General features: G+C 48.0%; 1 protein-coding gene and 1 non-coding gene across 2 annotated transcripts; both read left to right on the top strand.

Moving 5' to 3' along the window:
• The first annotated feature begins 794 nt into the window (after positions 1-794).
• F2R (coagulation factor II thrombin receptor) lies at positions 795-21232 on the top strand. Its single transcript, XM_038765939.1, has 2 exons — positions 795-958; positions 18273-21232. The coding sequence occupies exons 1-2, from the start codon at positions 877-879 to the stop codon at positions 19454-19456; spliced, it is 1266 nt and encodes a 421-aa protein (XP_038621867.1). The 5' UTR covers positions 795-876; the 3' UTR covers positions 19457-21232.
• LOC119944853 lies at positions 7372-7509 on the top strand. Its single transcript, XR_005455999.1, has one exon. It is a non-coding gene; the product is annotated as a small nucleolar RNA SNORA7 (small nucleolar RNA).
• Positions 21233-22175: the final 943 nt, after the last annotated feature.

The following is a 22175-nucleotide window of genomic DNA, read 5'->3' as shown; positions in this document are numbered from 1 at the left end:
TTACACGGTGATCAGGTTGTCCCACAGTCAATCCCCATTTTCCAGATGAGGTAAATGAGGCCCAGAGAATAATAATAATAATAATAATAATAATAATAATAATAATAATAATAATAATGATGTTGGTATTTGTTAAAAGCTTACTATGTGCAAAGCACTGTTCTAAGCGCTGGGGTAGATACAAGGTAATCAAGTTGTCCCACGTGGGGCTCACAGTCTTCATCCCTATTTTACAGATGAGGGAACTGAGGCCCAGAGAAGCCAAGTGCCTCGCCCAAAGTCACCCAGCTGACAATTGGTAGAGCCAGGATTTGAACCCATGACTTTTAGACTGTGAGCCCACTGTTGGGTAGGGACTGTCTCTATATGTTGCCAATTTGTACTTCCCAAGAGCTTAGTACAGTGCTCTGCACATAGTAAGCGCTCAATAAATACGATTGATGATGATGATGATGCCCACTGACTCCAAACCCCATGATGTTGTGACTCCCGTTCCCCCGCTCTGGCCGTTCTGTCCGGGTGCTTGGGGCCTGCTGGGGAGGGGCCGGGTCCCTAGTCCCAGCGCTTAGTCCAGTGCTCTGCACACAGTAAGCGCTCAATAAATACGATTGATTGATTGATTGATTGATTGATTGATTAGCCCCCCTGCTCGGTCCGGCGGGAGAAGAAGCCCCCCCCCGCCGGAGGCCGGCAGGAGGAGGCCGCCCCCGCCCCCCTGCACACGTTGCAGCCCTCCCTGCGCGCACACAGCAGACACACACACCCACACCGCACACAGCTCACACACACATCCACACAAAGCCCAGCCGGGCACAGCTGCCCAGAAGGCCCGTCCGGGGGGCGGCCAAGGAGCAGGACCCCCGGCCCGGCGGGACCATGCGGCTCCTCCTGCTCGTCTCCTCCGGCCTCAGCGTCCTGGGCTCGGGGCTCCACACCCCGGCCTCTCCCACCGACCAAGGTAGGAGCCAACCTTTCCCCTCCCCCGGCCCATTCATTCATTCAATCGCATTTATTGAGCGCTTACTGTGTGCACAGCACTGGACTAAGCGCTTGGGAAGTCCAAGTTGGCAACATATAGAAACGGTCCCTACCCAACAGTGGGCTCCCAGTCTGGAAGGGAGAGACAGGGAGCTTGGGGGTCGCCCCAGCCCGGGCCCCCCGCCTTCCTTTGTCTGCCGGGCTGTCTGCCGGATGGGGAGGGGGCGGCCTCCACACTGCCCACTGGGCCTGCCGGCTCCGGGGGACCGGGCCGGAGGGCGAGGGCAGAAAGAAGAAGAAGGGGAAAAAAACAGAAATGAGAGGAAAGGGGGGGGGGGGGGAATGAAAACAGAGAGGAGCGATCAGAGAAGCAGCGTTGCTCAATGGAAAGAGCCTGAGCTTGGGAGCCAGAGGTCATGGGTTCAAATCCCGGCTCTGCCAGTTCATTCATTCAATCGTATTTATTGCGCGCTGACTGTGTGCAGAGCACTGTACTACGCGCTTGGGAAGTACAGGTTGGCAACGTTGTGTGACTTTGGGCAAGTCACTTAACTTCCCTGGGCCTCAGCTCCCTCATCTGTAAAATGGGGATGAAGACTGTGAGCCCCACGTGGGCTCACACCTTGTAAATTCCCCAGCGCTTAGAACAGTGCTCTGCACATAGTAAGCGCTTAATAAATGCCATTATGATTATATAGAGACAGTCCCTACCCAGCTGCAGGCTCACAGTTGGCAGCCAGTTGCCAGCTGGGTGACCTTGGGCAAGTCGCTTCACTTCTCTGGGCCTCGGTTCCCTCATCTGGAAAATGGGGGTGAAGACTGTGAGCCCCCACCGTGGGACAACCTGATCACCTCGCATCCCCCCCCCCAGCGCTTAGAACAGTGCGTTGCACATAGTAAGCGCTTAGCAAATGCCACCATTATTATTATTGTCAAAGAAAAAGGAGAGAAGATGAGGAGGAGAGGGAGGAAAGAGAGAAAAGGCCCACACCAGGGAGGGGGAGACAAAAAGAGGGGGAAGAGTGACAGGCTAGAGAGGAGGAGAGCCAGGGTGAGGAGTCCGCTGACAAGAAGAGGACTCTACCATAAATTCGGAAGGACAGAGGGAACGGGGTGACTGGAAGAGAAGAGTCCTTGATTTCACTTCATCGCTTCATCCAAGTTCCACCAATTGTCAGCTGTATGACTTTGGGCAAGTCACTTAACTTCTCTGGGCCTTAGTTCCCTCATCTGTAAAATGGGGATTAAGACTGTGAACCCCCCGTGGGACAACCTAATGATCTTGTAACCTCCACAGTGCTTAGAACAGTGCTTTGCACATAGTAAGCACTTAATACCAATCAATCATATTTATTGAGCGCTTACTGTGTGCAGAGCACTGTACTAAGCGCTTGGGAACTACAAGTTGGCAACATATAGAGCCAGTCCCTAGACTACCATTATTATTATTATTATCTAACCTGGGCAGAGAATTTTATCTGAAGTATCCATTTTGCATTGCATCGTGAGGGGCCAGGCATGAGTCTTTCTGTGGCCGTTGGTAGACTGCTGGCAATTTTAGATGCCCATTTCCTGGATGAGGAAACTGAGGCATGAACAGTTCGGTTGGTTGGCGGGAAATTAAGACCTGACCTAGGAATGATGCCTGGTTTTATAACTAACTGTGGAGCCACCCAAATAGGATGGATGCCATCGAAATTGGTGTCTCCCAGAGGAGAGACACCAGATACTGCGTGGGAGCAAGTCCCGTTTCTGTTTTACTGGGTTCTGTAGTTTTCCTATCACCAGTAGGCTGGTCACTTTACAAACCAAGAATCATCGTCCATCATTTATGTTTTCCCAAGAAATTCTGATGAAGGGTCTAGAGGCTGCAGAAGAAATGGGATCTAAACAGCGAGGCTGTTTGGTGATTTGAATCATATAACCGCATGGAATGTTTACATAATCTAGGTTTTTTATGGTATTTGTTAAATCCTTACTATGCATCAAACACTGGTCTAAGCACTGGGGTAGGTACGAGTTATTTAAGTCAGACACAGTCCCTGTCCCTCGTGGGGCTCACAGTCTAAGTATAGGAAGGCTCTGCTATTGTGTGACTACAGGAAAATTCCTAAAAACAACTCAACAAGACACTGGTCCGAACGCTAAAAACTGAATCAAAATATCACAAGACACTCCATCTGCAACAGTAACTGTTGATACAGAAAACAAGTTTTCCTTGTTCTAAAGTCAGTGTGCCTATGCTTTCCAGCACTATTATTATTACGGGATTTGTTAAACATTTACTTTATGTCAAGCATTGGGGTAGGGTCTGAGTTAATCAGGGTGGACACAGTCTTCCCTGAGCCCATGCGGGGTTCTACTGCAAGCCCTGCTGGGGCAGAATAAAGTTGGAAAGAAGAGGTGGCAGGGAAGATTACAGGTGTTAAGTCCTTGGGAGTGATGGGGCTTTCTGGCTTGGTTGTTGTTTCTGCTTTTTGTTCAGTTGTGATATGAATTTAAAGATGGGTCATCCAGGTGGAGGTGTCTGCAGAAGCGGGAATTAAGAGATCTCAGAGCTAGTAAAAGGTCAGAGTCTGTCTGGGCGTCATCTGCCCAGAAAGTGGTAGCAAAACTACATTAACAGATAAGTAGGTGTACAGCAAAAAGATTACTTCCTCCTAAGTCCCACTTAAGCACTCGTAGCCACCCAGAGTGGTATGTATATGCCTCTTGGTAACCACCTGCTTATACACAGGATCTTCTTTCTCTTCTTCCTCCTTTCTGTAAGAGTATTTTGTGTCTGTCTTCCCCTACCCATGAGCTCCCTAAAGGCAAACCAGATCTTTTCCTTCTGAGGTACACCTCCCAAGGATTTAGTACACAGGAGACACTCAGAAAATACAACTGATTGATTGAGAAGCACAGAAGATCCCAACTGAGCCCTTGTGAGACACTGATCATTATGAGGTTTGAGGGGAGGAATGAGAGCTTCCTCACCTTTGCACGGAAGTGAAAAATTGGTACTTTTGGTCAACCTAATTTTATTTTGGTGTGAATATCCAAAATAGTTACACTAACTAGCCACACTGTCCACTGTGGACAACACTCCTTTTTAAACACATATCTCGATCGCCCTTTGTGTCCGAGCTGGAGTAACCTCGAGCTCTGGTCAGATACGTTGGGTATCTTCACATCCGATCACTCCAGGTCCTGGGTATTTTCTTTCTTAGCAACCGCTAGTCTGTCTGGAAGTTACAGAGGTGGGCTTCCCTCAGACCTCCCCGCTGCTACCTCTCAGACCACGTCCTGTCATTGGAACTGTCCCTCTTAAAGGTATACTCACTCTCGGCCATTGGTGGTCGTGTTTTTTCAGAGTGCCTACCTAATGTCATGTTTTATACTGAGCATTTGGGAAACACAACAGAAGCACAAGGCAGAGTCCCTGCCCACAAGCAGCTTCCCCTCTAAGTGGCATCCTGGGCAGGCAGGGACGGGCTTAGGCCAGCTCCTCGATCGCCCTCCCCTTTTTTTCAGAAGGCCCCCACTGGTTTAGGGAGGATACCACCAACTGCTGCTCTTGGCACAAAGGATCCTGTAGGTGGTTTCTCTGCTGTTCATGACCCATCCCGCCCAACACTCGGCTCAGACTAGGGGCAATTTGTACAGCCCCTCTGGGAGCTCCTAGCTGCAGTGGCATGGCGTGAGCAAATGCTGCCTAAACCTGGTGCCATTCTGGGTGCTGGAAAAACCGGGTCAATAAAAACGCATTCTTGTCGTTTTTCAGAAACCCCCCAAGACTGGTAACTAGCCCAGCCTCGTGGAAAGAGCATAGGACCAGAAGCCAGAATCAATCAGTCAATGGTATTTATTGAGTGCTCACTGTGTGCAAAGCACTGTACTAAGCGCTTGGGTGAGTACAACATGTTGGTAAGACACATTTTCTGCCCACAACAAGCAGAAGAATCCCAGCTCCACCACTTGCCAGCTATGTAACTCTGGGTACTTTAAGGCTCACAGAGAAGCTTTTTCCCCATCTGTGAAACAAGGAGAAAGCCCTGGCCCCCATGCCCCCACCCTTAGATTGTGAGCCCTATGTGGGACAGGGACTGTGCCTGAACTGGTTATCTTGCATGCATCCTCCCTGGGCATAGCAGAGAAGGAGAACTTTAAGGAAATACAGCTTACTTAATTCACTAATGTGTACCAGATTTTTTACTACAAGTCCCCTGTGTACAGAATTTTGCCCTGGATCCTGTGGGGAATTACAAAACTCCGCCCGAAAACTTTACAGTGAAATAGGGGAGGCATGATTCACCTCAAATCTATCACTTCAATCAATTAATCAATGGTATTTATTGAGCGCTTACTGTGTCCAGCACTTGAAAGAGAACAATACAACAGAGTTGGTAGACACAATTCCTGCCCAAAGAGAGTTTGCAGTCTATTCACCTGAATAGAAAATACACCAATAGATACAAAATACCAGGGCCAGATGCAAAGAACAGGGCAATTTTTAAATGCCGACACTGGCGGTGGAGAAGGGGTGTGTATTTATAATTTGCTAAAGTAGAGACGATGTGACACCTTCAGCCCAAAGTCAAGTACATTAACCCGTGACGGTGTCATGGAAGAGGCAGGTCTTGACAGAATTTCAAAGAAGGGATGGTTGGGAAATGGCATTTATTGAGTGGGTGCCATGCACTGGATGAAGCCCTTGGGGAAATACAACAGAAGCACAAGATGTGTTCCCTGCCCGAAAGAAGCTAACACTAAGACACGTGGTTCAGCCAAGGGGAGGAAGGAGAACATTCCTGGCTGGGAAATAAATGTTCCCCAGTCCGGTTCTGCTGGACCGCAGAATTCAATGGGGAAAACATCCCAAGCCAACATCAGCAGGGCGGGACGAGGGGAGGATTACACTACACTCCAGAGAAAGCTCTTTGTGGACAGAGAATGTGTCTCTGGTTTGTATTTCCCAAGCAGTTATTATTGTGCATTGCACCCAATAGGTGCTCAGTGAATACTAACACTACTAAAAGACTACAGATTCCAGGGGCCCCTCAGGCTTTGGGGATTAGTAACCACAGACTCCTACACCAGAAGCAGTTTGGGCACTTGAGGGGATAGAAAGTTTCAGCAAAGTTGCCAGAGGCTCCTTCTGGGCTCACAGCACAAACACTATTTTGGGGAGTTCGCAGTGATTCAACCCCATCAAATGGATTGTGCTCCAGATCGGATGACTTTTAAGCCGGCCTCTTTTTTCCCCTCTATCCTCTCCTGGGGGGTTTATCTTTCAGAGTACACTTCCTTCAGCCCCTGGGTTCTTTGTTCATAAGTGGCAGGGTCAGAGCCGGGTGGGACTCTTGGTGGAGCTTTGTCACCAGTGGCATAGGTTTCTGAGCAAAGAACCACCGAGAGCATCTCACATGATTTTTATCATCATGGTATTTAAAGACTTAGCATGTGCACTCTCAGTGTCACCAAATCTTATAGGTTCTACCTTCACAACAGCTTTAAAATCTGCCCTTTCCTCTCTAACCAAACTGCTACTAATCAATCAATCAGTTGATCAATACGTGCTGATTCAAGCACTTGTATCCCATCTTGACGACTGCAAACTCCTTTCTGACCTCTTTACTTCCTGTCTCTCCCCTCTCCCGCCCGTACTTCACTCTGCTTCTCGGATCATTTTCCTAAAAAAACATTCAGTCCATGTTTCACCACTCTTCAAGAACCTCCAGTGGTTGCCTGCCCACCACTGCACCAAACAGAAACCCCTTATCATTGGCTCTAAAACACTCAAGCGTCTTACCCCCTCTTTCCTTACCTCACTGCCTTCCCACTAAGCCTACTCCGCACACTACGTTTCTCTTAAAGCCAACTTACTCACCGTACCTCAATCTCACCTATCTTGTCACTAACCACTTGCCCATGTCCTCCCTTTGGCCTGGAACTCCTTCCCCCTTCAAATACAACAGAAACACCATATATGCTCTCCCCACCTTCAGAGCCTTATTAAAGTCACATCTCTTCCATGAGGCCTTCTCTGATTAAGCCATCTTTTCACCTACTCCCTTCTGTATCACCTAAGCTCTTGCTGTTCACCCCACTCTCAGCCCCACAGCGCTTAGGCTCATATCTATAATTTATTTATTGATATTAATTTCTATCCCTCCCTCTAAAATGTGAATTCCCTGTGGGCAAGAAACACGTCTACTGTCTCAGTCAATCAATCATATTTATTGAGTGCTTACTGTGTGCAGAGCACTGTATTAAGCGCGTGGGAGAGGACACTATGACAATAAACAGAAACATTCTCTGCCCACAACGAGCTAGCAGTGTAAAGGGGAAGACAGACAGACGGACGGATGGACAGATACCAAAGTAGATATATCTAACTAAAGTAGGTATCCCCTCTCAGCGTCGCACCTGGAGAGTTTCCAGTACTCTACCAGTCTCGACTATGGGAGGGAGAATCAAACAGAGGCCTACCCATTCCATTCTGAGCTTGGGCAGTGGCTAGCGAGTGGAAGGCAATCTGATACAAGTCAAAACTCCCCTGTGCTGAGCAGCAGTGGCGTGGGAGAGAGTTGAAGGCAGATACTCAAGTTTACTGTATGGAAGGAGGCAGTGGTAAACCACTTCCATATTTTTACCAAGAAAACTCTATGGCTCCACTACCAGAATAAAATTGCAGATGGATGTGGGGCGTTCTGGGAGAGATGTGTCTATGGTGTTGCTATGGGTCGGACACAACTCGATGGCATAAGACAAAACAAGAAAGCCCTTGTCACCTCCGGGCTATATCACTGCATCAGTCTCCTTCCTCACCTCCCTGACTCTCCCCTTTTTCTCCTTTCCTGAATACAGCTGCAGAGATAATCATTTGGAACACATCACTCCATTTCCCCAGAGCTTCCCATGGCTCTCCATTTCATCTTGCATGAAACAAAAACTGACTTCAAGCCACCTCGCTCTGCTATCTCCCTCTTCCCTCTGTTCTCTAGCTACACCCCAGCTTGTTCTGTCTGCTGTCCTATGCAAACCTTCTCCTCTGACCCACTGTCCTTGCCCACGTCCCTATATGAACATTCCTCCCCTTCGAATTCAACAAGCCACATCCCTGCCCACATTTAGAGTCTTCCTAAAAAGTCCCTACCTGCAAGATACAATCAGCAGTTAACCTCCACCCCCTACATACACCTTTCTGTTCTTGTCACCCCATTACTCTTTGGGTGAATATCTGTGTCTATCTGCATTCTGTTTACTGAGGTGATAGGCAGCAGAAAGCTAAGAATCCAGAACCAAAAGCAGTGGGGGTGAAACAACAGCTGTGGTTACCAAGCCAGAAAGCCCCATCACTCCCAAGGACTTAACGCCTGTAATCGTCCCTGCCACCTCTTCTTTCAAATTTTATTCTGCTCCAGGAGGGCCTGCAGTAGAACCCCGCATGGGCTCAGGGAAGACTGTGTCCGCCCTGATTAACTCTGACCCTACCCCAATGCTTGACACAAAGTAAGTGTTTAACTAATGCCATGATAATAATAGGGCTGGAAAGCACAGGCACACTGGCTTTAGAACACGGAAAACTTGTTTTCTGTATCAACAGTTACTGTTGCAGATGGAGCGGGCTTGTAATACTTTGATTCGGTTTTTAGTGTTCAGACCAGTGCCTTGATTAGTTGTTTTTAGGAATATTCCTGTAGTTACACAACAGCAGAGACTGAGAGTCCCATGTGGGACAGGGATTGTGTCTGACCTAAATAACTCGTACCTACCCCAGCGCTTAGACTGCCCGTCTGTCTATCTGTCCACCCATGCATCTGCCAGTCTGTCCGTCTGTCCATCCATCTGTCTGTCTTTCCATCCATCAGCCTGACCGTCCATCTGAGCTTGGGCAGTGATGGGCTGCACGGACTCTGCGTGTCCTTGGATAGCCGGACAGACATGTGTCCGCAGGCCCCCGTTTCCCACTCCTCCGCCACCCACCCCGCCCCCCCGGGGAGCAGGCAGGGTCCCCTTACAGGGAGGCTTGGTGGGGGATGCGGGACGAGGGAGGGGCTCCTGAAGGAAGAGGAGAGCGGGGCATACCGGCGCAGAACATAATAATAGCAGCAACAACAGCATGCATGCACTCATTCATTCATTCATATTTATTGAGTGCTTACTGTGTGCAGAGCACTGTACTAACTGCTTGGGAAAGTAGAGTACGACAATGAACAGTGCCATTCCTTGCCCACAACGAGCTCACAGTCTAGAGTTGGGGAGACAGACATCAATATAAGTAAATAAAATTACAGATATGTACACAATTTCAGCTTTGGGGCTGGGAGCCGGGAAAGAGCAAAGGGATGCTGTGTGGTCTTGGGCAAGTCGCTGTACTTCTCTGTGCCTCAGTTACCTCATCTGTAAAATGGGGATTGAGACTGTGAGCCCCACATGAGACAGGGACTTTGTCCAACTCGATTTGTTTGAATCTACCCTAGCGTTTAGGACAGCGCCTAGCACACAGTACGCACTTAACAAATATCATCATCATTATTATTATAAATAAAATTACAGATACATACACAATAATCATCATAACAATGATAATGATCACAACAACACTTCAAGTGATAACCACTGCCACTTCACCTTGCCCCCTCCTACCTCACCTCCCTTCTCTCCTTCTACAGCCCAGCCCGGACACTCTGCTTCTCTGCCGCTAACCTCGTCACTGTGCCTCGTTCTCGCCTCTCCCGCCATCGACCCCTGTCCCACATCCTACCTCTGGCCTGGAATACCCTCCCTCCTCAAATCTGCCAAACTAGCTCACTTCCCCCCCTTCAAAGCCCTACTGAAGGCTCACCTCCTCCAGGATGCCTTCCCAGACTGAGCTCCCTTTCTCCTCAGCCCTCCCATCGCCCTGACTCGCTCCCTTTGCTCTACCCCCTCCCAGCCCCACAGCACTTGTGTATATATGTACATATCTATAATTCTATTTATTTATATTAATACCTGTTTTACTTGTTCTGATGTGAATATATATCTCTAATTCTGTCTATTTATATTAATGCTACTGATGCCTGTTGACTTGTTTTGATGTCTGTCTCCCCCCTTCTAGACTGTGAGCCCATTGTGGGCAGGGATTGTCTCCTTTGTTGCTGAACTGTACTTTCCAGGCGCTTAGTACAGTGCTCTGCACCCAATAAGCGCTCAATAAATACGATAGAATGAATATCTACTTTAGTTCAGCACATCAGAGCCCAGGAAACAAGGCACAGAGATTCCCCCATGCCTAGGTCCCCATCAGGCGTCACATGCAGGAGCACAAATAGTTCCTCCCGACCCCACGCCAAGCTATATCTGTTTAGGCTCATGATGGAGAAAGTACATTCTCCAATTCTGCTGATGCATTCAAGCTAACCAAATGTGTTGTGTAAATACACAGAATCACCCATAACTCATGTGCTTAAATAGTTGCTAGCCTTCTCACATGGGAAAGTGTGGCTTCATGGATAGAGCATGGGCCTGGGAATCAGGAGGACCTGAGTTCTAATCTGCTGTGTGATCTCGGGGAAATTACTTAATTTATCTGTGCCTCAGTTCCTTAAACTGTAAAATGGGGATTAAGAGTTTGAGACCTATGTGGGACATGGACTGTGCCCAACCTGATTAGCTTGTATAATAATAATAATAATAATGGCATTTATTAAGCGCTTACTATGTGCAAAGCAGTGTTCTAAGCGCGGGGGAGGTTACAAAGTGATCAGGTTGTTCCACGGGGGCTCACAGTCTTAATCCCCATTGTACAGATGAGGTAACTGAGACCCAGAGAAGTCAAGTGACTTGCCCAAAGTCACACAGCTGACAATTGGTGGAGCCGGGATTTGAATCCATGACCTCTGATTCCAAAGCCCGCGCTCTTTCCACTGAGCCATGCTGCTTCTCTATGTGGGAAGCAGAGTACAAGAATATGGACTTTAGTGCTGTGCAGCTGTGCTGACAAAGTGCTTAAGGGGTACAAGGAGAAATAAGGGCATATTCTTTTTGGCTCTGATGGGTAGAGGACCCTTTGCCCTCTTGCAGCCCTTGGGTCCCTCGTTTGAGCTGACAGGGGTGGAGGAAGAAGGATTTTAACTCTTTTAAACTCAACTCCTCCTCATGCTCTCGAGAGAAGAAAAGCCTGGATCAGTTTTATGACCCTGGGTTCCCAGGGTTCATTCAATCATATTCATTGAGTGCTTTCCATGTGCAGGGCACTGTACTAAGTCCTTGGGAGCATATGATATAACAGAGCTGGCAGGCCCACTCCCTGCCTACAATGAGCTGACAATCAAGAGGGTTTACACACTTTCTTTGTGAGAAGTGAATGTCAGAAATAGTGTTAGAATAGGAGTCCCCTAGGTATTATTAATAATAATAATGGCATTTATTAAGCACTTACTATGTTAGCTGTTAGTAAATGTTGAGTGCTGTCTTTTAAAACAGAGGAAGGTGATATACCGAACTGCAAACAATTTTATTCTTTTGGGTCCACGGGGTCGGGGGTGGCCCAGGTCACGAGTGCGAGGCTCCGTTGCTAGAACTGAGAGCTTGCCAACCTAGGTGCCAGGGAGGGAGGCTGGGACCGGCCGGAGGATGGGGAAGGCTGCCTGCCTGGGCCGTCTGACCCAGCTCTTTATGGGCAGGGACCATAGCTGCTGATTCTGTTCAACTGTAATAATAATAATAATCATGGTGGCATTTGTTAAGCGCTTACGATGCACAAGGCACTGTTTAAGGCGCTGGGGAGGATACAAGGTGATCAGGTTGTCCCACTTGGGGCTCACAATCTTAATCAGATGAGGGAACTGAGGCCCAGAGAAGTGAAGTGACTTGCCCAAATTCCCACATCTGACAAGCGGCGGAGCCGACATTAGAACCCATGACCTCTGACTCCCAAGCCTGGGCTCTTTCCACTGAGCCAAGCTGCATTTACCCCAGCGCTTAGCACCTATGTGCTTGGCACATAGTAAGCGCTTTAACAAATACCATTAAAACAAAAAGGGGGGATAACTTGTTCAGCAAAGGGAGGCCAGACCTGTCTTTATTACCAAGGAGGGTGGGAGTGGAGGAAGAGAAGCACACCATATAATGCCAACACACCATTTCAAGGAAAGGCTTTAAACAAGTTCCTTGAAGGCAGGATCCATGACTTTGGGTTTTACTGTATTCCTCATACAGAGCTCTGCCCACAAGGGGCCCTCGAGTAATACTGCTGAATATTCACCGGACTAAGCACGGAGGAGAATCTAACAGATACAAAAGGCATGGTCCCTACCCTCAGGGAGCCTATACTGCAATGGGACAAGGAGGGAATGGGCAAGCACCAATTACTTACAAATCATGGGAGCAAGAGGAAGAAGAAGGCTCTGCCTGGTTACAGCAAGATTATGGCAAGGTGAAACTGGTGAATACATGAGCTAATAGTGTACATAGATTGATACATAGATATATACAGAAAAGCTGAGGATGTACATAGATTGATGCATAGGTATATACAGAAAAGCTGAGGATGATGATGTATTCTTAAAGGTCAACGTGGCTGTTTGTGCTGACGTGACTTAGAATGGGGGAAGGCTTTCTGAAAGAGGTGGGTTTTCAGGAGGGCTTTAAAGATGTGAGCTGGTGGATTTGATAAGGGAGGGAGTTCCAGATAGGGGAAAGGGCACCAGGTACCGTTAAGACGTGGGTTGGGGAGAAGTGGGTGAAGAGAGGATCGGATGGAGGGGATAGCTGGCGGATAGCCAATCGGAACCCTATTGCTCCCCGGGCATTAGCCAAAATTTTGGGAACTAGGGAAGCTTTGTCTCAGAACTTCTCCTAACCAAGATGAGCTGAGTTATCCAAGAGTGTCTGGCAACTTAATAGCACACTACTCATATTTGACCTTTTAAGTTAATTTACAACAGCTTCATTATTAGTTGAGGGAGAGCAAGATGAAACCCAGTTTTCAGACAGAAGGCCTTGAGCAAGTTCCAAGTGCTGACTCCCCCTACCCATGCTGCAGCCAGTATTTACTTCTGAAAGCACATCTGCTGATTTATCTTCCACACTCCCGGGTGCCAACCTCAGGGGAAACATTCATTCATTCATTCATTCAATCGTATTTATTGAGCGCTTGCTGTGTGCAGAGCACTGAAATAAGCACTTGGGAAGTAAAAGTTGGCAACATATAGAGACAGTCCCTACCCAACAGCGGGCTCACAGTCTAGAAGGGGGAGACAGACAACAAAACATGTGGACTGGTGTCAAGTCATCAGAATAAATAGAAGTAAAGCTAGATGCACATCATTAACAAAATAAGTAGAATAGTAAATATGTTCAAGTAAAATAGAGTAATAAAACTGTACTAACATATATACAGGTGCTGTGGGGAGGGGAAAGAGGTAGGGCGGGGGGGGGAGGGGGAGAGGGAGAGGAAGGAGGGGGCTCAGTCTGGGAAGGCCTCCTGGAGGAGGTGAGCTCTCAGTAGGGCTTTGAAGGGAGGAAGAAAGCTAGCTTGGCGGATGTGCGGAGGGAGGGCGTTCCAGGCCAGGGGGAGGACGTGGGCCGGGGGTCAACAGTGGGACAGGCGAGAACGAGGGCCGGTGAGGAGGTTAGTGGCAGAGGAGTGGAGGGTGCGGGCTGGGCTGGAGAAGGAAAGAAGGGAAGTGAGGTAGGAGGGGGCGAGGTGATGGAGAGCCTTGAAGCCGAGAGTGGAAAGGGACACCTTTCGAAACAATATTTAATCAAAGGATTAGGTACACTCTTCCTGGAAACTAGAGCATGGCTCAGAGACTAAGCTGGTCCTGTCCATGGTACAGTAGTCTTCTTACAAACAGTCCAGGATAGAAAACGTTTTCCTGAGGAAAACTCCTTTAGAAATTCACATTTTTACTTTTTCCAAGTTCTGATGAAAGTGGCTGAGTTGTGGCTCTTTTCAGATGGTCTTGTTCTGATGCAGAGGGTCTTGGAGTCTGGGTGTGCAGGCTGATGACTGTGTGAGTCCATTTTCTGTGAAGGAAGTGGGGAGCGGAACGAGAGTAGGCCTCCTCCTACCACTCCTCATCCCTCAGCTTGGCTTGGCTCCCAGCCCTTGATGGGGAGGGGAGCTTTGTGTGTCACGTTAGAGTTCACTTCAAGAGCGTTCTTTTCTCATGACATCATCAGAGACCCTCGTGCACTCTGTGGCTCCTTTGCTCCCACATAAACGAGTCCAGGCCTGAGTTCTCCCTTACCCCACCTCCCGCCCCTGGCCTCAAGCTGGCAGGTCAGGGTGCCAGGCTCTGATGAGACTGTGGACGGGAGCAAAGACGGCACCACCACGTTGAGTGACACAGTGAAGCAAAAATCCCCAATTTCCAAGAAAGTCGGACATTGACTTTGCTCCTAGCTGGCTGAAAGCTAATTTACAAGTTTCATACTGGTCAAAGTTCACAGACTGAATGTTAATAAGCATGAAGGTTTAATTGGAGTTAGCTGGGGGGCCCCACCCAGTGCAGGGAAGGCCTTATGTGGCAGGGTTGGGGAGGGAGCTAAGGGGAAAGCAGGCACAGCTATGGCTAGAGCAGGTGGAGAGAGACCACTCATGAGGAAGCTAGAAAGGGAGCCGCAGGGTGGATTTTAACTGGTCAGAGATTCCTGGTGCGTGTACCAGAATGTCCCACCCCAACCCAGCATCCCTCCTGCCTTCCCAGAGTAGATATGCAGAGAAGCAGTGTGGCTTAGTGGAAAGAGCACGGGCTCTGGAGTCAGAGGTCATGGGTTCAAATCCCGGCTCGGCCAAACGTCAGCTGTGTGACTTTCGGCAAGTCACTTAACTTCTGTGCCTCAGTTACCTCATCTGTAAAATGGGGATTAAGACTGTGAGCCCCCTGTGGGACAACCTGATCACCCTGTAATCTCCACAGCCTTAGAACACTGCTTTGCACAGAGTAAGCGCTTAATAAATGCCATCATTATTACTATATGTAAAGAGCAAATGTCCTCAAGAAGTTCTTCTGAATGAAGCTAATAATCTTAGTTGACTTCTACTGTTCCCATTCTGGATCCAGTTTGAGTCTCTCCTGGGAGACGTAGGACATCCCTCCCCACTGCCCGCCCCCACCATGACCCTACTGAGAGCTCACCTCCTCCAGGAGGCCTTCCCAATCAATCAATCAATCAATCAATCGTATTTATTGAGCGCTTACTATGTGCAGAGCACTGTACTAAGCGCTTGGGAAGTACAAATTGGCATCACAATTCCCAGACTGAGCCCCCTCCTTCCTCTCCCCCTCGTCTCCCTCTCCCCCTCGTCTCCCTCTCCCCCTCATCTCCCTCTCCCCCTCGTCTCCCTCTCCATCCCCCGTCTTACCTCCTTCCCTTCCCCACAGCACCTGTATATATGTTTGTACATAGTTATTACTCTGTTTATTTTACTTGTCCATATCTATTCTATTTATTTTATTTTGTTCATATGTTTGGTTTTGTTCTCTGTCTCCCCCTTCTAGACTGTGAGCCCACTGTTGGGTAGGGACTGTCTCTATGTGTTGCCAACTTGTACTTCCCAAGCGCTTAGTACAGTGCTCTGCACACAGTAAGCGCTCAATAAATACGATTGATTGATTGATTGACCCCATAACCCTCCCCTGTACACCTCCATTCCCAACCACTGCTTCTTACCCCCAGCCCACCTATGGTATAGATTGAATTTCCGCTCACTGCGCTGCTCTTGGTGACTCAGCTGGCAGCCCTGCCCCTCCCCTCTCAGGCTCCCAAGTTTCTGGCTCCCAGTCAGCCCGGATCAGCCACCCCACAAGGGCTGGCCGGAGCAGGGACAGGAAATGAAACTCCAATCAGCCCATTCACCACCTGCCAGCACTTGAGCTAAGGGATCTGGTTTTGACTTTCACCTCCTCAGAGTTCCCCCTTCGGGTCTTGCCCTCACTTCGCTTATCCACCATATGTCTGGGCATGTGGCACCCTCAACGCCACCCCTCCAGACCCCGCTGAGTGTCCGAAGCCAGACCCAGTCTTTGAGCTTTAATTTGCCTGGGCTCAGGCCAGGATTGCCCTTTGGGTACCGAGGCTACAATCTAGGGAGTAGGAGGGTTCCTTCCAGGACCTTTGCCCTTCTGTCATTCCTCTGAACTTCTATGCTGTCCCAGTCCTGATCCAAAGAGTCATCACACTGACCCCTCTGCCACCTTTCTGAGACCGACAAGTAAGTTATTTATTTCATGCTTACACTGTGCCAAGCGCTGGGTTAGAGCCAGGGTGATCAGATCAGACTTAACCCCCATTCCCCTTGGGGCTCACAGTCCAAGAGGGAGGGAGAACTGGGGTCAAATCTTCATTTTACAGATCAACCAATCAATGGTATTAAACACTTATTAAGCAGTGCACTGTACTAAGTGTTTGGAAGAATACAGTACAGCAGAGTTGATAGATATGTTCCCCCTGTCCACAACGAGCTTACAACTTAGAGATGAGGAAAACGAAGCCCAAAGAGGTTAAGAGACTTGTCCAAGGTCACACAGCGGGCTAGTGGCAGAGGTGGTACTAGAACCCAGGTCTCCTAACTGTGCTCCATCTCCACTAGACACACTAAAGGACACACAACTGGAGTCCCCCCTCCACCCACTGTATTTTTATTTCCATTTTTACTTCTCTGCAAAGAAACCATTTCACTCGGATGTATTTGCTCCTTCCCTTTGCTTCACGCTGTTCCCCTGACTTGGAACTCCCACCCTCCCCGTATCAGATGGGCCCCAGATTCAAGGCCCTCCTAAAATTTCACCTTCTTCACTAGCTTTCCCCAGTTGGTTTTCCAGTACCTTGAGCCGTATCTTCTCTTCAGTCAACTCTAGCAGTCATGAACTTTCACCCTCCTTAGTACTGATTTATAAGGTGTATTCAGTTTATTTTGTAAATAATTGTAAATTATTTTGTAAATAATTGTATATTATTTTGTAAACAGTTGTAAATAAATATTTGTAAATATTTTCACATTGTTTCCCCCATGAAAGTGTGAACTCCTTATAGGAAGGGATGGTGTCACTTCTTCATTCTGTACTTCCTAAACACCTAATACAGGGCCCGGCCCCAGGTGGGTGCTCAATACATGCTACTACTAAGACTATTCTACCTATCTAATCAATCAATCATATTTATTGAGCACTTACTCTGTGAAGAGCACTGTATTAAGCGCTTGGGAAAATACAACACAACAGAGTTGGTAGACACGTTTCCTGCCCCCTCGGAGCTTACTGTCTAGAATGGAAGACAGACATCAATATAAATCAAATATAGAGAAGCAGCGTGGCTCAGTGGAAAGAGCCCGGGCTTGGGAGTCAGAAGTCATGGGTTCTAATCCCAGCTCTGCCACTCGTCAGCTGTGTGACTTTGGGCAAGTCACTTCACTTCTCTGTGCCTTAGTAACCTCACCTGTAAAACTCTGGGGCCCACGGGGGACAACCTGATCAGCCTGTATCCCCCCAGCACTTAGAACAGCGCTTTGCATATAGTAAGCACTTAACAAATACCATTATTATTATTATTATTATTATTATTATTTACACAAGTGCTGTGGGGATGAGGAGGGAGTGAATGAAGACTGTAAAGCCAATGCAGACGGGTGACGCAGAAAGGAGTGGGAGAAGAGGAAACAAGGGCTTAGTGGGGCAAAGCCTCCTGTGGAGATGGCCTTTTAATCAGGCTTTTAAGTGGAGAGAGCAAAGATCTGTCAGTTATGAAGGAGCAGGGAAGGACGTGGGCAAGGGGTCAGCAGTGAGATAGATAAGATAGGAGAACAGTGAGTAGGTTGGCATTAGAGGAAGAAAATGTGGGGCTAGGTTGTAGTAGGAAATCAGAGAGGTAAGGTAGGAGGGGGGAAAGTGATTGAGTGCTTTAAAGCCAATGATCCTTGTTTTCCTGCTCCCACACTTTGAAAATCATCTTGGTCTGTCTGCCTGTTGACCCCATAGGATTGTACTCCCCATAATGGCAGGAAACGTGGCTCTTATTTCTTTTGTACTTTGCCAAATTCAGTGCTTCCCATTAAGTAGGCAATCAACAAATACCCTTGGTGATGATGTTGATGACAATTCTGTTGACTAGACTGTAAGCTCCTTGTGGGCAGGCGAGGTGTGTTTTGCTTTGGTTGTATTCTAACAAATGCTTCGTATGGTGCTTCACAAACAGTAGGCACTTGGTACATACTGCTGCTACTCCTGAATTGCTGGATGATAGGGCTGTCTCCGGGACCATCTCAGCGAGCAGAATTGTTTCACCACATCATCTTTCTTCCTCTCCTTCCGCTCCAGATTTAGGATCGGGGAATGTGGCTACAGTGGGCCCCCGGGGCTTTCTCTTCAACAAGGGCGGAAACGAATATGATCCCATCCCTGAGCTCGGCGCTGAGGAGGAACACACATCCAACCTCTCCAATAAAACCTTCGATTCCCGGAAACAGCAAGTGAGCCCCATCTCGGAGGACGCCGCGAGCTACCTGACCAGCCGGTGGCTGACGCGCTTCGTCCCCGTGCTCTACACCGTGGTGTTCGTCGTGAGCCTGCCGCTCAACGCGATGGCCATCGTGGTGTTCCTCTGGAAGATGAAGGTCAAAAAACCGGCCGTGGTCTACATGTTGCACCTGGCCACGGCCGACGTCTTGTTCGTCAGCGTCCTTCCCTTTAAGATCGTCAACTATTTTTCGGGAAACGACTGGGCCTTCGGGTCTGGGATGTGCCGCTTTGTCACGGCCGCATTCTACTGCAACATGTACTGCTCCATCTTGCTCATGACGGCCATCAGCGTGGACCGTTTCCTGGCCGTGGTCTACCCCATGCAGTCTCTGTCCTGGCGCACCCTGGGCAGGGCCGCCTTTGCCTGCCTGGTCATCTGGCTGGTCGCAATAGCAGGCGTCACCCCGCTGCTGCTCAAGGAGCAGACTGTGGACATCCCCGGCTTAAACATAACCACCTGCCACGACGTGTTAGAGGCGGGAAAGTTTCGCGACTTCTACGCTTACTACTTCCCCGTTTTCTCTTTGGTCTTCTTTTTCGTGCCTTTAATCATCTCCTCAGTCTGCTACGTGTCTATCATTCGATGCCTCGGCGCTTCTTCGGTCTCTAACCAGAGCAAGAAGACTCGGGCTCTGTTCCTGTCTGCGGCCGTCTTCTGTATCTTCATCCTTTGCTTCGGACCCACCAACGTCCTTCTGATAACTCATTATTTGTCATTTCTTAATAGCGCCAGAGCCGAGGCTGCCTACTTTGCTTATCTCCTCTGTGTCTGTGTCAGCAGTGTGAGTTGTTGCATTGACCCGCTGGTTTATTATTACGCCTCTTCAGAGTACCAGAGATATCTCTATCAACTCCTGCACTGCAAGGACGGTGCTGAGGCCGGCAGCTTCAGCAGCAGTGGCCAGTTGGTGGCCAAGGCTAGTAAAATGGACACTTGCTCCAGTAGCGTGAATAACAGCATATACAAAAAGCTCTTAACTTAGAAGGGTTTTGAATCAGGATTCAGCCTGCAGCCTTCAGACTCCCTTTAGCCCCTGACAAAACACCTCTTTCAACAGCTGCGACAACCAGTCCATGATTTGTGTGCAATTTCCCCCGAGTCACAGGGTTTGTTAATAGGACTTTGGAAAAGTGGGCATACAGAGCAGAGGAACGAAAGGCCAGGCTGTTGGAGAGAAGAGCATTTGCCTCTGCCGTTGAAAAGTTGAATGCTGTTTTCAGGTACATTCGGCTCAGGGAATGGGCACTTCAAACCCTGTTTTCTGTTTTTGAGTTAAAACAGAAACAACTTCTCTGACTGAAAATGCAAAATAGAAGTTAGTCCTGATGAGTTTTTGTTTAAAGTTAGGAACTGTCCCGGGGCTTCTGTTATTTAAAAAACAGCCATCTGCTTGACCCTAGAGGGTCTTGAAGCCGGAACTCGAAATGTGTAAAAATTCATCTGTGGAAGGCTTTGGGTCTCAGACCTCTGCCTTAGAGAGGTAGGCAGGCCTAGAACTGGGAAACTCTCATCCCAGCTCTACCACTGGCCTGCTGTGGGACCTTGGGTGTGTCACTTCACTTCTCAGTGCCTATTTCCTTATCTGCGAAAATAGGGATAAGATACATGCTTTCCCTACCTCTTAGGCTGTGACGCTCTTGCGAGAGGGGGACCGTGTCCAATATGATTAACCTGTACCTGTTCCAGTATACTGGCACGGAGAAACACTTAATACCATTATTGTTATTGTATCACAAATGAAAGGGATTCGGAGGCATTGGGGACTTTGGAAACCATCTGCTGGCAGAATGTAAACTCTACAGTGATAAGAAGTTGAAGTCCATTTCCCCACCCAGCCATTAAGCTACTAGAGATCAAAGACTGTGACATGTTTTCTCCCTTATGACTTCCGCACTGTGCCTAGTCCTAAAATCTGCCCTCAACCCATTGCATCGACTCCTCCCATAGTGGAGTGGTTCCATTCTCACCAAACCCACCCGAGAGAAACTCATGCTGTAGTAAGCACAGTGTCCAAACACTGTGCACATGCACAAATCCTTTCTTCTGACATTCCACCTCATCACACCCAGATGGACGCCTGTTGTTGGATGGACATTCCATAATGTTCTAATGGCATTCTTGACAAAATACATTATGATAATACACTTTGTGGCAGAATTGGGTGTACTACTGCATGAATCTAAATCCATCAACCAGATGAATAGCTTTGCAGAGCTAAAGGAAGTTTTCCGACTATGGATAACAAATTGAAAACTGATCTGTACAGCAAGAAAACCGCAGAGGCAATCAGTAGTATTTATTGAGTATCTATTGTGTGCAGAGCAGTATTTTAAGTGCTTGGGAGAGTACAATAGTTAGCATCAAAACATACCAAGCCCCCACTGATAGGCCAGTAGTTCACCACTACAATCACAGTTTGGGAGTGGGATAGTAACGAGCGCTACTGTGCATCCAACTTTGACCTTATCCTTGATCTATTTTGACCCGATCGCTCCATTTGCGGGCTGGGACCACTTGCAAAGCTTTGTTACCTACAAAGCTCCCTGCAGCAGATGACTGAAGAGGAAGGAAGCTGGTCAAGATGATTGGGTGGAGAAGTCAAGGCCTGCAAGGGGGCTCTCTGGGCCTTTGGACAGTGAACCCAAAAGACAAGAAAGCCCAGCAGCTTTCCTTCCTCCCTACTTTCATTTAATCATATTTATTGAACACTGTGTGCAGAGCACTGTATTAAGCATTTGGGAGAGTACAGTACAACAATAAACAGACACATTCCCCATCCACAACAAGCTTACAGTCATGGTGGGGGGAGGAAGGGGAGGAGAGACATCAATAGAAATAAATAAATTACAGATATGTAATTATCTGTAATTAAAATCTGTAAATAAATTACAGATAACGACAGATATTACAGCTGGGGGATGGAGAACAAAGGGAGCAAGTCAGGATGATGCAGAAGGGAGTGGGAGTAGAGGAAAGGAGGGGCTTAGTATGGGAAGGCCTCTTTGGGGAGAAGCATCCTCAATACGGCTTTGAAGTTGGGGAGAGTAACCCTCCAGCAACATGTTGAATGGGTTAGGGTTCACCCTAGGAGAGGTATTTCATGGGGATGGTTGTAAGACTCTGCTCCATCCATCCCTACAAGCATGCATGCAAGTGATTTTAGAGGGAAAGCATAAAAAGGAGATGATACAGCAGGAGCCCTTAGGAAGAAAATTTCCAGCACTTCATTTTGACAAAATTTGGCGCAGTCTGTTGCACTCTTCTTCAGTGTAATTACTGACTGAAAGACCCCTGATTTGGCAGGTTGAGAACAGAATGTTTCCATAGAATACTTGGAAGGGGAGAGAAGCTGCCTGCTTCCTGTGATCTTAAAATGGGGTGCAGGAAGTGAGCTTTCTAAAATAACTCCTTTGGCCTGTGTCAATCAGAGATTTAATTCATGAATATTTTGTTCAGGTAACTGGCCTAACATACATTCTGAAATGTATGTCACCTTTGTCACCTTTGAAATGGACAAATCGATGTATGAAATGGAAATGGGATTTTGGGGCTTTTACAATCCTGATGAGTTTTTCCAAATTATCCATTCATTGTAAATACACAAATGAAGGCTTTCCTCCCACGGTAGAAAATGTAGCTACTTTGTGAAACAACAATTTTGTATCCTGTTATAGACTAAGCATATGAAAGTATTTGTGGCA

Source organism: Tachyglossus aculeatus, chromosome 23 (genome assembly GCF_015852505.1).
Source record: "Tachyglossus aculeatus isolate mTacAcu1 chromosome 23, mTacAcu1.pri, whole genome shotgun sequence".
Taxonomy (NCBI): Eukaryota; Metazoa; Chordata; class Mammalia; order Monotremata; family Tachyglossidae; genus Tachyglossus; species Tachyglossus aculeatus.
Note: the sequence above shows the minus strand (reverse complement) of the source record. Positions and strands in the feature narration are given on the sequence as shown.